The sequence below is a fragment of the Sminthopsis crassicaudata genome, chromosome 6 (genome assembly GCF_048593235.1).
Source record: "Sminthopsis crassicaudata isolate SCR6 chromosome 6, ASM4859323v1, whole genome shotgun sequence".
Classification (NCBI taxonomy): domain Eukaryota; kingdom Metazoa; phylum Chordata; class Mammalia; order Dasyuromorphia; family Dasyuridae; genus Sminthopsis; species Sminthopsis crassicaudata.
The window spans coordinates 77,469,895-77,488,069 of record NC_133622.1 but is presented as its reverse complement, the minus strand read 5'-3'; the positions used below and the strand labels follow the sequence as shown (position 1 = coordinate 77,488,069).

Sequence of the window (18,175 nt, the reverse complement as noted above, 5' to 3'; positions counted from 1 at the left end):
TATTTTTGCTACTATTATAGTAAACCCTAAGGGTGAATTAAAAAATGGTAGGAAGCTGGTGAGAATGACCTGAAATCTAATAGAAATGATAGTTATTCATAAATATTAAAATGTCCCAATCCTTCTTAAAAATTTGGTCAGGAAAGCAAAAATTGATCTTTATGTTTAGACCCTAACCAATAGGGCAAAGAAAAAATGAAGCATCCCAGAAACATAGCAGGGAGGTGGAGTGAAGGTTCAGAAGACAGATTGGTCAGTTAGTTGTCATCCTTTGTGCTTGAAGAGAACCAAAATGATATCACTATGTCTGAGTTAAGGTACACTTTACCTTGTGCTTAAAGGAAGAAGCACAGAGTGTGAAATATGGTTCTGCAACTTCTATGCCATATGTGTGTATCTTTATTTGGTCCTCAATTTGCTCAGTTTGAAAACAGAGGGGTTAGAATAGGTGATCTGTAAAATTGCTTTCAGCATTAATTCTGTGATTCTGTTTTGCTTGTGTAACAAATAAAATCTACAAATGAGAGATCTGAGGCAAAAATTCCAAGCACAATCAATTAATTAGCAAAGCTAGCAGTTGCCAAATAAAAAGAGATCCAGGACTCTTCAGCATTATAGGATAACTCAGAAAAGACGGAGAAGCTTTTGATAGAGTTGGTAAAGGTATAGAATGGCCTTACATTTGGTATAATCATGCTGACTTGCTTATAAAGAGGATTTTCAAAGTCCATGGTAAGGAGAAAACACAGTTAGCCTAAATCTTTGGAAAATCGCATATTCAAAAGTCCCATGTCAATGATTCCCTCCACAGTGTGCTTATGATCAAATAGAACTTCTCGCGAAAGAGCCAAGTTTATCTTTCCTTTTCCCTTCCACTCTTCTGGGGTAAGACAGATTGAGTTCTGGCTGTTGCCCAGAGAAATGAGAAAATTAAACTCATATAAATTTTTAATACCAAGGTCTATACAATTACATCTAACTCTAATCCATAAGTATTGATTTTAGTGATTAGATGTGATTTTTACTGTATAATTTAAAATCATATACAAGGAAAAAAATGGTGTATCAATTTTGAGTTTCACACTTGAGCCTGCTATGTTTTCAATAATACATTGCTGAATTGAATTATTGAATATTTGTTTGATTTTCATGGAAAGGATAGCTATGGGATGGAAATAATGATGAGATAGTTAGCTATTAAAAGCTACTATATTCCTTGACATAGGTAAAGGAGTAAAACTAGAAAGAGTGAGTAATTCACATGGAAAAGATTACAATATGGTGACTGAATAAAGCTTTTTTTAAGTTTAACATGTCTAATGATCTACCTCCTACCTCTACACAGAGATATGTGTGATCACCATAATAAATGATGATCAGCATGGTGTAATAGAAAACGTTGTGGTTTGGGAATCATAGACTATGGATAGGAGCTGGATTTTTAAATATAGTTTAGGGAAACTTTCTCTCCAAACGTAAATCAATATCATCTCAAAAAATTTATCATCTTAGAGAGTTGCCTAACTGAGAAGTTAAATGACTTGTCCAGGGTCACATATAGCAGAGATCAGGATTTAAAGTCAGCTCACTATGCCATAATAATTGGCATGAAATGGAAAGCATTCTGGATCTGGAATCAGAGGAGTTGAATTACAACCTTTACCAATGCAGCTTATGTATTCTTGAGAATATTGTTTTATTATTCTGTGCCTCAGTTTCCTCATCTGTGAAATGGAGTAATTGGACTTGATTAAAGATTTACAATTCTAAATCTATGTGCTGTCATTTATGATGATGTCATTGAAAAAATGCCATAGTCTTTATTTTTCTTTCCCAGAAGAAAAAGAAAAAAGGAATTCTATTCTGGATAGAGCATGGATCAGATGAAATAAAAAAGTTAGTTTGCTAGAAAAGAGAATAAAGACATTTTCCCTCTGAAAGAATTATGAACAGAAATAACAATTGCTAAGTCTCTCTAAAGAGTAAAATTTTCAATTCAACTAAAAATTTGGGTACGTTACTAAAAAGCTCTGTTCTTGAGATGTTTCCAAATGGCCTTCAAAACTGATTCATTTTGTCCTCTCTTCTTTTGATCCTAAGAAAAGGGGTGGCTGTGGTCAGTTTCCCTTGGTATGAACCATGTCTGTCTTTGGCATACCTTAAAAATATTGAATCTCCTTGAAATTGAGAATTGTTCCATTCTTCTTGTTTTCATCTTCAGTGTTTAGCACGATGTCTGGCAAATAGCAGTAACTTTAAAGTAGGTGTGTTGATTGACTGATTGTTTGGAAGAGTTTCTAAGTTTGTTCAGAGTAACAGGGATTTGTGGCAAATTGGAATAGCAGACCTGACTTTTATCACTCTTAAAGGGAGGGGGAAATTAAAGCAGACCATCAGATGGCCTGTAGGCGCCCAGAGAGGCAGTAGCACAAATACCAGCTGAAAGTATTTTTGGTCAGGTACAAAGCACCAAACGGTTGTCAGTTTTTCCCAAATGTTGTTAATGCTCCTGCTGTTCTTCTTCTCCTTGCCAGCCATTCATCAGTAAATGTCCATTATACTTATTTTAATTTACAGTTGCATACATTTGTTGCAAGTTGTTGTGGGGATAACATATCCTACTGCTATTCAGCAAAGAGTTATTCATTTGGGGTCTGTGACCTTTTTGTAAAAAAAGGTCATCTTTCCCATATAATTAATTTCCTGTATAATTCTACCTATTTTTGTGCATTTGAAGACATTTATTGAGAGCAATTGTTATGGCTTCACCAGAGTGGCAAAAAGGTCCATGGCACAAATTTAAGAAATTACTTTGATAGAAAGATCAGGGAGCCTTTTCAACCAATAAGTGTTAAGATGTCTTCAAATTAAAAAAAAAAAAAAAAAACAAACGAATAAAAGTAAACCACAAAATTTTGATGGATCCCTGATTTCCTCAATGTGTATATTTTTTCTTAACAATGCAGATTTCAACCCATCCAGACCTTCTCATGACATTTTACTCTTGCTCACATCCTCCCAGAAATCTTCAACAAGGCATCTCCAACCCAAGTACATGTTTCCTTGCTTCTTGAGTTTGGAATGTGAAGATCTGGGTTTGAATTATGGCTCCTAGCACTTACTGTCTGTGTAACTTTAGGCAAGCCTTTTAACTTCATTCAGCCTCAGTTTGTCCAATTGCAAAATATAAGGATTGAAAGAGATGTCCTCTAAGGTCCAGTAAAGATTTAGCTCTATAGCTCTCTGATTCTAATTATTTAATGAATTGAACATTCCTTTAAAAAGATGATGCAATTGAAAAAAATCACATTTCCCTCCCTGAAAAAATGAAACTTGCTGGCAATGCAATGCATACAATGGTTATTGGCTTTGAAGTCAGAATTCCTGGATTCAAATGGCACTGCTGGGTCAAAGGATGGCACAGAGAAACACCAACTTTTAAATCTTCAGAATATCTGCAATAGGGGATCTCAGAGCTCTACTTTTTGCCAAGACCAAGTAGCATTCGGTTATAGTAAATGCCTTAGTAAAGTCCTAATAAGTTGGAGAAGCAGAGGAGCAGTCAAGTGATACAGTGGATAGAATACAAACTCTAGTGCCAGGAAGATCCATATGGTTTCAGACACTTTCGAGTTGTTTGTAAAATGAGCTGGAGAAGGACATGATGAATTACTTTTATATCTTTATCAGGAAAACCTCAATTGGAATCATGCAGAATTATACACAACTAAAAATGTCTGAACAACAACTGGTAATAGGGTGGTATTACCTTCATATGTAGGTAAGAATGTATGGGCAGTTGATTTCAGAAATACCCATAATATTAGGAACATTCTTCAAATAAGTCTAATATATGAAACAGAAAAGAAAACCATTTTAAATTAGGGACATATTTCTTTGGATAAGCTTTAAATTAATTCAAAGAGCAAGAGAGTCCTTTGATTTAGATGCTCTTGATCCTGAAAAGTACCACAAATATTTAAATGGAGCAAAGAAGAATAATATGCCTCAGGACCCTCTCTTGTTAAGCTGGCTTAATGAAAAAGAATGAGAAAAGATGTGAAGGATAATGGGTGAGGAGAATGAATAGATGCCCAAAGTAAACATTGCAAAGAAAGATACTGATATTTCTTCCATCCACTGCCAACATAGGATCATATTGACTAGGAATGATACAATGGAAAATAAGTACAATTCAAAATCTCCAGAAATATAGATGTGCACTGCTTCAGTCTAATCTGATGGAATTTGTTGACAAATAGTAAGAATATCCATTGCCATCAGCTCTTTTAATCATTCCATTTTCATCTCTCTGCTCGATGTGAAAGGGAAAACAGCCCATTTTGTAGGTCTAGACAATCCTACCCCCTTTCCAGAATATAGACAAAACTCAAGGGTTTGGTATCATCTAAAGAATAGAACTAATCTTTATCCTGCTGGGCAAAGACACCTTTTAAATGTAACAAATATGAGCAACCCAGTTATTTATGGCCAAAGAAATTTGTAGAATTTGGTTGTTGAAGGCAGAGAGTGTTGTGCTTGTATTCCTAACAGTAGTTCTAAATACCTGTCCCCTCTGTGTATGGATGATGGGGAGAGTGGACAATGAGACAGAGGGGGGAAGGGGACAGTTTAGCCAGATCACATGAAATGGAAATGATTATGTTAAGTATTTGAAATTGAGGCACTGTTACAGAATCCAGAATATTTATAGATATTTCTTTGACTATTTCAGAAAAGATTTTAGAGTGCCAAGAACTCAAAGTGAATGAAAATGAGTATAATAATCTTCCATTAGATAAAAGACTCAGATAATTTTTTTTCAGTTTTACACAATCTAATTTTTTTCCTTTTCTTTTTGGTTTGGAAAGCAGTTTTATTTTTTCAAATTAGCAAAAGCAATATAAGATAAGGCAAGAATTCAAAGGAACAGGATATTCAATTAAGTTTAAATTAGTACAAGTTGCATATTTTTTCAAAGACTGTGACCTCTTGTTCCTTTATTCCTTTATTTTTGAAGCTAACTCTTCTCCTCAGTTTCTCTTCTCTACCCCAAACCTCCATGGATCTCTGCAGGTTTTTCAGATGTGGATAGCTCCTCAAAGTTTTTCTCATATTGGAAATAGTTACTTTCATTGAATTATAAAACTGCAAGGGACGACCTAGTCTAGACTAAATGACTTATCCAAAGCTTATATACTAATTCTATGGTCAAACATGTTAACAAAGATATAGATTCTTAAAGTATCTAAATTATTCCCATATGAAAATATAAGAATTGGATGGCACAATGTTTATTTCAGAAGGATTTACCTATTTCACCTGGAATTGATTCTGTATTAGCCCTACACATTTTCCTCTCTTTTTCTTCCTGCAAAACAAACACATTTTTGACCAAGAAATTTGACTAGTGCCCGTGGGATATAGAAGATTCCTCAACAACAAACATTATGTGATCCTGTACATCTGGATCCTGATTAGTGTGACTAATGAATCCTATAAAGTGGTCACATTATTCAAATGTTCATGATATATTTGTACTGGGTTAGAACAATTAACATATTTTATATATAATTAAAACTTTAAATAATGCCATTTCAAATAATTAGACCACTTCATAGACTTCATTATTTGGAATAATCAGGACATAGACTTAGTGTTTGCATCTTATGAAAAGTATGAATTGATATCAATGTGGTTCATTGAATATTGTGGAATATTGTTCCATACCAATATTCTCATTAACTATTCTTTTGTAGATAGATGACTTACAAAGATTTTGTTTAATTGGAACTGTAGTCATATAGGTTATTGATGTTATCAATATTTTTAGTATTAATTTTGCATTAATAAGTATTAGTATTAATAAGGCCTGAAATTTTTTCATGCTTATGCCTCTATTAGATATCTTGCATATTGTTCCCTCAAAGCCCTCACAGTTATTTTACCTTCTTGGTTTTACATTTGGTTTAATCTGGCTTATTTTCTTGTCTTTGTTCTATTTAGTGGCAGTTAGGTTACACAGTGAAAAAAATATTGGACTAAGAATCAGGATGATCTGAGCTGAAATTTTGCCTCGCTTACTAGTTGTGTGACTAACTAATTGTGACACTAACACAACTCACTAATCTTTTCTCAGTTTCAGTTCCACGGTTCCAATTTAAATTCATATGTAAAATAGAGATAATAATAGCCCCTTCCCCATGGTAGGATCAGATGAGATAATATATTTAAGCATTTCCCAAACTTTGAAATGCTATATAAATGGCAGCGATTATTAGCTGTTATTTCCATTTCTGTTTCCTCAATTAGTATAAGTATACTGTGATGTTAGGATCCAAATGTATCCTTATTGGGGAAAATATCTTAAATTATTTTTATGTCTTGGATACTTTTTTCTGATGATATTCTTTCCATTTTCATCCTTAAATGTCCTTAGGATGATTTTATGTAGTTGAGTTTCTTGCTAATCTTTCTCTAAAGAGATTGTACCCTTTGCTACTATGATAATCCCACTCCTAACTGTCTTCCATTCTTTTGTATAAGATTTTTTAAAAGTATCTAAGGTAAACTTTTATTTGATTTTTTAAATGTAAGCTTTTTTAAATTATAGTTTTTTATTTACAAGATATATGCATAGGTAATTTTTCAGCATTGACTATTGCAAAACCTTTTGTTTTGAAAGAAACCCCTCTTTTCCCCCAACCCCTTCCCCCCACCCCTTCTCCTAGATGGTAGATTGACCAATGCATGATAGATATGTTAAAGATAAGTTAAATACTCTCTCTCTCTCTCTTTCTTTCTTTATATATATATATATATATATATATATATATATATGTATGTATCCAAACAGTTATTTTGCTGTACAAAAAGAATCAGACTTTGAAACAGTGTACAATTAGCCTGTGAAGGAAATCAGACATGCAGGGGGACAAAAATAGAGGGATTGGAAATTCTATGTAGTGATCCATAGTCATCTCCCAGAGTTCTTTCACTGGGTGTAGCTGGTTCAGTTCATTACTGCTCTATTGGAACTGATTTGGTTCATCTCATTGTTAAAGATGGCCACGTCCATCAGAATTGGTCATCATACAGTATTGTTGTTGAAGTATATAGTGATCTCCTGGTCCTGCTCATTTCACTCAGCATCAGTTCATATAAGTCTCTCCAGGCCTTTCTGAAATCATCCTGCTGGTCATTTGTTACAGAACAATAATATTCACAACTTCACCAACAAGGCATTAGTATCCCGGTTTTCCCACATCCTTTCAACATTTATCATCATTTTTTTTTCCTATCACCTTAACCAGTCTGAGAGGTATGAGGTAGTTCCTCAAAATTGTTTTGATTTGTATTTCTCTAATTAATAACTATTTAGAGCATTTTTTCATATAACTATAAATGGCTTTAATTTTGTCATCTGAAAATTGTCTGTTTATATGCTTTGATCATTTATCAATTGGGAATGACTTGTATTCTTATAAATTTGACATAGTTCTTTATATATTTTAGAAACAAGACTCTTATCAGAAATCCTGACTATAAAGATTTTCCCCAGCTTTGTACTTCTTTTTTGATCTTTCTGTTGGTTTTGTTTGTGCAAAAACTTTTTAATTTAATGCCATCAAAGTTGTCCATTTTCCTTTCATAATGTTTTTTAGTTAATCTTTGGTCATAAATTCCTCCCTTCTCCAAAGATCTGATAAGCAAATTATCCCTTGCTCTCCTAATTTGTTTATAGTATCATTCTTTATGCCCAAATCAGGCACCCATTTTGACCTTGTTTTGAAATAGGGTGTGAGATGTAAGTCTATGCCAAGTTTCTGACAGGTTATTTTCCAGTTTTCCCAGCAGTTTTTGTCAAATAGTGAGTTCTTATTTTCAGAAGTTGGAGTTTGGGAGTTTATCAACTACTAGATTACTGTAGGTCTTGATTATTGTATCATATGTATTTAATCTATTCCACTGATCCACCACTCTATTTCTTAGCTAGTATTAAATGATTTTCATGATTGCTACTTTATAATATAGTTTTAAATCTGGTACTGCTAAGCCTTCATTCTTTATATTTGTTTTCTATTAATTCCCTTGATATTCTTGACCTTTTGTTCTTCCAGATGAATTTTGTTATTTTTTTCTATTCTATAAAATAAGTTTTTGGTAGTTTGATTGATATGGCACTGAAAAAATAGATCAATTTAGGTAAAATTGTAATTTGTATTATATTAACTTTGTCTAACCATGAGCAATTGATATTTTTCCAATAGTTTACATCTGACTTTAATTGTGTGAGAAGTGTTTTATAATTGTGTTCATATAGTTCTTGGGTTTGTCTTTGCAAGTAGACCCCCAAGTATTTTATTTTGTCCACAGTAATTTTTACTGGAATTCCTCTTTCTCTCTCTTGCTGATGGGTTTTGTCTGAAATACATAGAAATGCTGATGGTTTCTATGGGTTTGTTTTATCATCTTAGGTTTGTTAAGCAACAATTTTATTCCCTTGTCACTTTGCTTTCCGTTTGAATGTTTTTTTCCCCCTGTTTACAGTAGAACAAACATCAAAACCATTTCGTTCATATACAAAAGAATTATCTCAAAGTCCATCCCTGGTTACTACACCACATACCATATAATATTGCAGAGTGTTTAGTTTCTCTTTTCTCATTGTTTTATAGGCAATATCACTGATCATTAGAACTCTTTTGCTATTGGAATTTCACTTAGCTACTTTAATTTAACCAAGGTTTGCATTAGACAAGTTTGAGATGTCAGGGAATTCAAAAGAGGAGTTGAAGACCAGTTACATGTTCTGCACTTTATCATGTGTCACTTAAATTCTCTGGGCTTTGGTTCCTCATATGTAAAATGAGAGAGTTTGACTAGATAGCTTTTAAACTTCTTTTAAATCTGAATCTATGAGTCACCCTAGAGATTTTTTATTGTAGATGCAAGGTTTATTGATAGCACACACACTGATCTGTTAGACAAAGGGAATGGAAATTATGGATGCTGTGACTATCCCATTATTGTTATGGACCATAGTTCATTTGGTTCTGATCTTAAGAGGTAAAAATAGTACATTTTAAAAATTATTTTTAAAGGGGAGAAGGGAGAGGGGAGAGGGGAGAAGGGAAAGGGAATTGGGATTAAGTTACTTGTCCAATTTTATACAGCTAGCAAGTGTTAAGTGTCTGAGGCTGGATTTGAACTCAGGTCCTCCTAACTTCAGGGTTGGTACTCTATCCACTATGCCATCAAATTATCCTTAGATTTCTTTTTAAAATATTTCACTTTTAATTTATGAAATAGTATAAACATTTCACGACACAGTAGAATTACAAAAAGAAAAAGATGTTTGTATATGAAACTACAAGTCTATTATGTAAAACTTGCTGGTCCTTTAAATATATAATGAAGTTATCATGCAACTGTTTTTGTTCTTTGTTTTTCTTCCCTCTACACACTCCCAGAGATATAGTTTCATTAGACATAAATATGTGTGTACATATCTGTATGTATGCATTCATATGTATATATATAAATATAATATAAAATCATTGTATACTTACTAAGTGAGAGAAGTTCTATCTAGAATGTTATACTGAACCAGATGACTTAAAAATTGTCAGAAAAAACCTCATTTATTATGAAGAGATCAAGGAACTAGAAGCTTTCCCCCTCATTTTTACCAAAGCATCTAAGACATGTAGACCCTAGCAATCTTTGAATTTATAAATTATGAGGCTAGATAAAGATGAATTCAAAATTGGTGGAGTTCTTGTATTGAAGTTCTCTATCTATCAACTCATTCATCATCATAGGTCCTTCCATCAATCTCTTCTCTTTTTAGACAAAAGGGCGTCAGAGCTGAAGACTTCAATTATTTAAAAGGCCACCTTATGACCCCTCCCTTTTTGGAGTCATCTCTTTCTTCTCTTTTCAATTTAATTTTTGTGTTATCTCATGTCTTCTTCTCACAGTGTCACCCTGTCACTTGCCCAAACTCCCATTTCTTAGTTATAATTGCTTTTCATTCATTCATTCATTCATTCATCCATTAACTCATTCTTTTGCCATTTACTATATATTTAGAATATGAATATTATTTTCATTAAGATAACATATAATACATATATAAATAATAAAGCTCCTTTTCCCTACTCTTAATTTTTCAATTTCTCTTTTTTTTCTCTCTCCTCCTTTTTTCTTCTCTCTGAACCTCAGAGAATGTCTTGTCCATTTCAGGCCATTCTTGCTATTTTTCTGCCATAGGAGGTAGTATAACTGGGTGTCAGAAGATCTGTATTTGAGTCTCATGTGACTAGCCATGTGACTTTGAAACAATCTCTCTGAATATTAATTTTCTTATCTATAATATGTAAATAAAAATATTTGGATTATTTATTTCTCCACAGAATTCTGGACAAAATGCTTTATAAAGTTTAAAGCATTGGGAAATGTGAACTGCTATTGTGATCTTTATCTGGAATCCAGCTTCTTATCTTCACCTATTTCTTCCTGAAACAATACTTGCTAGCTTCATACTTCATTAGCTTTCCTAGAACATCTAAGAAGTACTTCAAGTTGAAAGCTCAGCACTTTTATTTTTCTCTGTGTATTTTAAGACCTTGAAACTGGCCAAACTATGCCCATCTCCTTTTGATTCTTTTATTGAAGCTGCTATAAATATCCCTTCCTTCCTATACCTACTCTATAGGGGTAAAATTATTTTGTTTCTCAGAAGACAGTGCAATATATCCTTTCTCTCCATACCTAAATGAAGATTTCCTGGCTATGTATTATAGACAGATTATTTCTTGATAAAAAGTTGCTTATATTCTGAGTTTGATTTTTTTCACTTCTGTAAAATAGGGATAATGCCAGTATTACACCAATTTGCCCTCAATTGAGAAGGTGCTGTACTCTGTGAGCAAAGCAGAATTGAATTATTTCAGAACAAACATGAGATCCACAGTTAGAGAAGCTGTTCCAAATGTTCATAGGGACTATTTGTGTCTGACTTGTGGCAGAAAATCCAAGGTCATATTGATCTGAACAGCCAGTCAGACACATTGTATTTTAACATAGGGATGTCCAGGGCAGCTAGGTGTCACAGTGGGTAAAGCACCAGCCCTGAATTCAGGAGGAGCCGAGTTCAAATCTTGTCTCAGACACTTAGCACTTCCTAGCTGTGTGACCCTGGGCAAGTCATTTAACCCCAGCCTCAGGGAAAAAAATTAGGGATGTCATTTTGGTCCTTTTTGAGAATGAAGGACAACAACTAATCAATCAGCCTCACAATAATATAGCTATCATTTTATGTGCATTTATTACTAGGAATACTATGTGCATTTATTACTAGGAATAATCTCTCTCCCATCTTTCTTTTCAACTTTGATATTGTCCCCTTTATGGGCCCTAACTCTGCTCCTAAAAATTTGGTGATACTTGCTACAATTTCATTTCATATTTTTTTGGTAGTCCTAACTACATGCAGATTTGTAATTTTTACTGAACTTATTTAAATATTTATGAACCAAGTTACTTCACTTCTTATAAATATGGATGTTATCTTTGCGGTCAGCCTCAGATAATCTTGAGATTTCCTGTGCTTAGCTACAATGACATACATATGAGTGGATATTCAAGGTTTTTAGATATTGGTTGGAGTGTTATGAGACCTAAATGAGAAAATAGATGTAAAACACTTTGAAAACTTTAAAACAATATATTAATGTTGGTTATTATCACTAGCACCACCACAATCCTAAAGTCACTAGACTTTCAAGTCTTCTGATATCTTCATTCTCTGAGTTTTCTATTGCATTCCTGCTACCTTCATATCAGTGTGCTGCTAAATGTTTAATAATAACTCTACTGCCATAGCTGCTGATAACTAGCTTCAACTCCATAATGAGCCATGAGAAGAATTATAACCAATAATAACCAATATAATCAATGTTTGATTACTGAAGGGGATGAAAGTGGGATTGAGAAAAATTCTATACCAATTTTTTCTACTTCCTTGCTTAAACAAACCGTGACACTTCCTTTTTTCCTAAAAAAGTCGAACTTCCCTTTGGAACCTTCCAAGCTGAAGTACTTTATTTACCAAGCTCCCTAAATGCACATAACTTAACATAAACTTTGATGTTCACCTGTCTTCCATACTGTTTCTCTGCAACAACCCATCTCTTTTCTTTTCCAGCATCCTAGCAATTTATTTGTACCACCTTTTATGTTCTTCTCTTTTGCTCTCACCTACCACCTTCATGCCATTCAATTATTTTGGTGACTTTAGTTACTTATCTCATTTTTCCCTCTACTCTACCCTTAGTCATTGATAACTTCAATTCCAAGGACTTCCTTCTCTATTCAATTACATCCATAGTTATGTTTAAGAGTTCTCAAAATTGTTCCACCTCCATTTCAGTCCAGTTCCATTCTGTTCAATTCAATTTGATTTAGTTCAACGAATGTTCATTTACTTTGACATTCCATTCTGCCTTACTCTGCCCTCTGAATATGTTCTGTGCTCTTTCCTTTTTGCCTTTGTGTTCATTGTTGATCAAACTGGAGCTTCATCCTATTGCTGCTTGTGACTTATTTAATTCTGCCCATTCCATTTTTAAAACCTATTTCAAATCCATCTATCTTACAAGTTGGTTGTGATGATTCAATGAGATAATGGATTCCAAATAACAATTTAAAGCTTGTTTCTTGTACAAATGTAAATTTTAGTTAATATTATTGTTGAAACTTAGCCTGATCATGTTCCAATAATCTTATGATGATGAGAGTCATCTATTTCCAGAGAAAGGGGACTGAGGGTGAATTACAATATAACATTTTAATCTTTTTGTTGTGGTTTGTTTTAATTTTATTTTATTTCTCACTTTTATCTGATTTTTCATGTGCAGCAAGATAATTGTATACATATGTATTCCTATTTTGAATTTAAAATATATGTATATATATATATTTTACCATATATTGGATTACATGCCATCTAGGGGAGGGAGTGTGGGGGGAAAGAAAGGAAAATTGGAACACAAGGATCAATGTTGAAAAAATTAACCTTGCATATGTTTTGAAAACAAGAAATTTCAATACAAAATTTAAAAAAGTTAGGCTAATATGGCTAACTTGGATATGACTGGCCTTGGAATTGGGAGATCTTTATTTGCACGTCTTGTATTTGAACATATTAGCACCTCTTTGGCAGCTCTTCAACAATCTAAGGTTTAATCTGGTTTCAGAGCTCTATAGACAGAGAGAGTTTCTACACTAGATCACTAACCAGATGAATTCATACACATGAATGTAATTATTATTCTTTTTGTCTCTGGCCAAAGTAACAAGTAAAGTAACATTTATTCTCACTTGAGTATTGAGCAACCTTGAAAAAGTCACAACTTTGAAGAGGAAGGGGGAAGGTTAGAGGATCTATAAAATTATTTCAGCTCAAAATTATGATCCTAGCTCTAAATCAATAAGGATTTATTTTTAAAAGGACATGAAAAAAGATACTATTTGCATTCAAAAAAAGAACTGGCAAATAGAAGATGCATAGAATAATTTTACATATATTTGTTTCTAATGGCAGCCATTTCTAAGGTAGAAAGGAAGAGAAAGGAAAAAAAATAGAAATTTGTGTGATAACTACATTATATGTTTAAAAGAATAGCAAGTTATATGTAATATATTTCTAGCTTCATGTGAAATATTTTTATTATTTTTCATAAATTCCTATTTTTTCACATATTGAAATTAAATAAAAATTATATGATACATTAACTAGAAGTAAAGTATCACTTTATCACAGCAGGGAAATGATGGGCCCTGTTAATTCATTTCAACAAACATTTGTTAAATATTCACTATGTATTAAGTGCTTTAGTGAGAGTTGGGGTTATGAAAATGAACAAATACATAATTCTTGCCCTCAAGGAGTTTTCTGCCTACTCAGAGAAATAAATTACAACCATGGTATTAAATAAAATAAAAGAGGGGGGAAATGGCGATTCAAAGAACTCCAGGAAAATTTGAAGGAACACTCTATTCAGTTGGAGGAATGAGGGAAAGCTTCATGGAATAAGTACTGAGCCTTGAAAGAGGAGTTAAACCAGTGGGATCATGCTCAGTAGAAATGGGGACAGCTAAGCCCTGTGGATAACAAATTGGCTTATAAAATCACATATTAACATTATATCTTATTGTATGTTTAATTATTTTGTTAAATGTTTCCCAATTAATTTTAATATGTTTCCTGTCATAATTGGAGGGATGCAGGCTCTGCAAATTGCATTTAATAACTTTTAGCCAAACTATTAACAAGGAGGGAAAAGACTCTTGGAAGGGTAAAAAGGGTGGGTTAGGAATTCTGCGTGGTTGAGAGGGAACAAGCTATGGTTTGGTAAGAGCCAGGAGTCTTTTCTAGTAAGATATAGAGTGAATGAAGAAGAATAACTCAAAGAAAGTCTGGAAAAGTTGGCCAGAGTATCTTCAACATAGAGAAGAACCAATTCAGTTCCAGTTGATCAACAATGGACAGAAACAGCTACATCCAGAGAAGGAACACTGGGAAGTGAATGTAAAATGTTTGCACTATTGTCTTTCTACCCAGGCTACTTAATACCTTCAGAATCCAATTCTTATCGTGCAACAAGAAATTTGGATTTACACACATATATTGTATCTAGATTATACTGTAACACATGTAAAATGTATGGGATTGCCTGTCATCTAGGGGAGGGAGTAGAGGGAGGGAGGGGAAAATTTGGAAAAGTGAATACAAGGGATAATGTTATAAAAAAATTACCCATGCATATGTACTGTCAAAAATTTATAATTATAAAATTAATAAATTAAAAAAAAAAAAGAAAAGTTGGCCAGAATCAGATTGACATTTAAATAACAGCCTATGGGTTTCTATTTTATTATATGAGAAAATTCAAAATAATGTTAAAGTAATAGTTTATCTTCTATTATGTAACTAAATAAAAGAAAGTACAAATTAATTTGCTTCCAATTAAAAATAGAAGAGAAAAAACATCTTACATTTAGTATATCAAAATCAAGGGCTTTCGATCCAAGAGAGATTTTAGGAATCATCTAGTCCAGGGGTTCTTAATATTTGTGTGTGTATCATAGAGTCTTTTTGGAAGTCTACTGTAATTTAATTCTGGCAATAATTCTTTAAAATCAGAAAATAAAATATTTAGGAATACAAAGGAAATTGTTCATATTGCAATAGTTTGTAATCTATCCATCTGTCTGTCAGTCTATCTCTCTAATCAAATTCATGAATATCTATAAATCCATTCATAGAACTCTTTGGTGGTCTTAATGCCTCTGATGGTATATACTCAATAATAACAGAATGAGATATCAGCCTGTTATAGGGAGGAGGAGGCTGGCTCTTGAATCTGCGTTGATTTGGCAAATATCTAATGAGCAATTCCAAAGAGCCTGACTCAAACATTTGCACTTGGTTCATTGAAATTTGTTCATTTCTAGAGTTTTGATTATTAATCCTTTTGCTTTCTTCTTTCAATATCAGTTTTAGCAATTTCCCCTTCCATAATAGGCACCAATCTAAAAATTCTCTATAGGCAAACATACACCCCCCCCACATTCAGATCCACCCACACCTCCCCCATCCACATATCAACCCAAACAAAAAACGGGACACTAATTATTTTACATGCTCTCACAAGAAACAGATTTGCTGAGAACTAATTGTAAATAATTTATTATTGATTCCAAATCAATAAAGGGACAAGATAGATCATTTCACAAATTCCAAATAATTTTTATTTGAATCAGCTTAAATATATTTTGTGGACCATACCATCCCAAAAAGTAAAACTAATGGATTGCCATGGATTAATCTAACATAATGGGTTGATTGTAAAGGATAGTAATACTTTGTTCTTCCATATTATGTTAAACTATAGGTACATTTATACTTGTTATTTGTGTTTTCAATGTCTAATATTGAATTTTGTGATTATTTAGAGTTACCTTCATCTATCTATCTATATATATATAATTTTAGTAATTATGTGTATTATTGTTTTGACTTTTCTTTTTTCTCTCTGCATCACTTCATATAAGCCTTCCAATATTTCTCTGTATTATTTTTATTCCATCATAACCTCAGACACTTAGTAGCTGTGTGATCCTAAGCAAGTCATTTAACCTTGTTTGCCTCAGTTTCCTCATTTGTAAAATGCATCCGAGAAGGAAATTATTGCTCTAGTATCTTTACCAAGAAATCCCAAATAGGGTCACAAAGAATCATACCTGACTGGAACAACTGAACAACAAAATCACTATGAATATTTTCTTGTAAAATTCTTTTATTGCTGTCAATGACTTCCTTGTGTCATCAACTCAGCAATGGTATTGCTGGGTCAATCTATATGAATGTTTTAAAATTTTTTCTTTTTATATTTTAAAAATATTTTTACAAATTTGTTAAACTATTCATGACTTCATAAGCAACAAACTAATATGAATTGACTGCATTTTGCTTAGTTTCTGAAATACAAGGCATCCTTGAAATCACCTTAATAATTGACCCCTTTAACATGTAAATGAATTTAACTTATTGAAACTCTTGAGAATTTGGAACATGGTATTTGACATTCCTTCTATTTTCATATTTTGGTTGGCTCACATCTAAGCTAGTATTTGTCTTCAAAGAGCTTATATTGGAACAAAGACCTTACTTCTTGCTGATCTGAAAGAATGAGTATAAAGCCTGAGGAAGCAGGACTACTTGCTTCTGTGCCAACTCTTCTTGCCTGTGCACTTAAGGAGAGGAGGAGGGATGCTGGTCCCCATCATTGAACTAATCTGTAAACTATTTGCTAATGGTTACCAATTTCTGTTAGATACTCAGAATAGATAACATTTCTGTATTTATATCATTGGACAGAATTCTTCATTTCTAATAAAAAAAATTAATGTGTTTTTTTTTCTTTTTTTAAGTTTCTGGACACCCAGTAATCAAGAAAGCTGACATTCGGATTGTTGGAAAGTTAGTAGCCAGGTCCATGAGAGAGAGAAGAATGAAAATACGTTTCAAACCAACAAATGAATAATCAGGCGAAAGAGTACCTATTTTCTTTGAATTCATTGAGATGGATCAACTTTTTGTGGAGAAGAAAAAAATCCTGATCATACTATGGACAAATCTGGTGGCTAAAATAGGAAAAGAACATAGAAAGATATGACAAGTTAGCAATCTAGTAGTTTCCCATAAAATGTATGTACCTGCTTTATCATACCAATAAACCTGAATGCAAGTAACAATTTTAAAAACAAAAAAGTCTCTTGTTGGATAGCTGATTTTGTTTTGCCATAAGTCAGCATCATACTATCTTTGAATTAGGAAAGATCTTGGAAGTCATTTTCAATTCTTATCTGAAGTATGAGCTTCCTCTAGAACTCCAAATATTTAAATTTGAAGGCATACACAGTTAAGTAGGATGAATAATTGAATGAATAAGAGAACTCAGGTTCAGCTACATCCTAATAGTTTTAAATGATAGGTCAAATTTAACAAGATTAATTCATAGTGATATGGGTGGAAGCTTACATACAGAGTTTTTGAGGTAACTAGATGGCACAGTAGATGGAATGCTGGGGCTGGAGTTTGGAAGAACTGAGTTCAACTGTGGCTTTTGATAATAATTAGCTATGTGAGCCTGATGTACTTAATCTCTGTCTTATCCACCGGAGAAAGAAATAATAGAACATTCCAGTATCTTTGCCAAGAAAATCACATAGACAATATGGTTCATGGGCTCATAAAGAGTAAGACATGACTGAACAAATATAACTTCAAAAAATCAATAACAAAAGTAGAGAATGTATAGATGCAGACAGACAGCAGTTCATCTTGAAAAGGGTTAACTTTTTAAAATAACTACAAGTTCAATATGAGTAAGCAATGCTCTGTTACTGGCAAAAAAAAAAAAAAAATAGCAAAAACAACAAAAACCCAGGACAAACCATTAGTATTAATCTTAGAAGTAATGATCGTAATCATTCATTTTCCATATAAATACTTTTTGTGATTCATTTCAGCTTTGCCATTTTTTAATTATACAATACTGGATGAGTCACTTCAATTTTGAGATCCTTAGTTTATCAGTCTGTC

General features: G+C 32.9%; 1 protein-coding gene across 5 annotated transcripts in view; it reads left to right on the top strand.

Moving 5' to 3' along the window:
* IQCM (IQ motif containing M) overlaps window positions 1–17,341 on the top strand; it is a 491,365-nt gene extending 474,024 nt beyond the window's left edge. For all 5 annotated transcript variants that reach the window (XM_074276433.1, XM_074276430.1, XM_074276434.1 and 2 more), the window contains one exon: window positions 17,002–17,341. In XM_074276433.1, the coding sequence (XP_074132534.1) occupies window positions 17,002–17,114 (113 nt within the window). In that variant the 3' untranslated portion in view covers window positions 17,115–17,341. The remainder of the gene's footprint in view (window positions 1–17,001) is intronic.
* The last annotated feature ends 834 nt before the right edge of the window (window positions 17,342–18,175 follow it).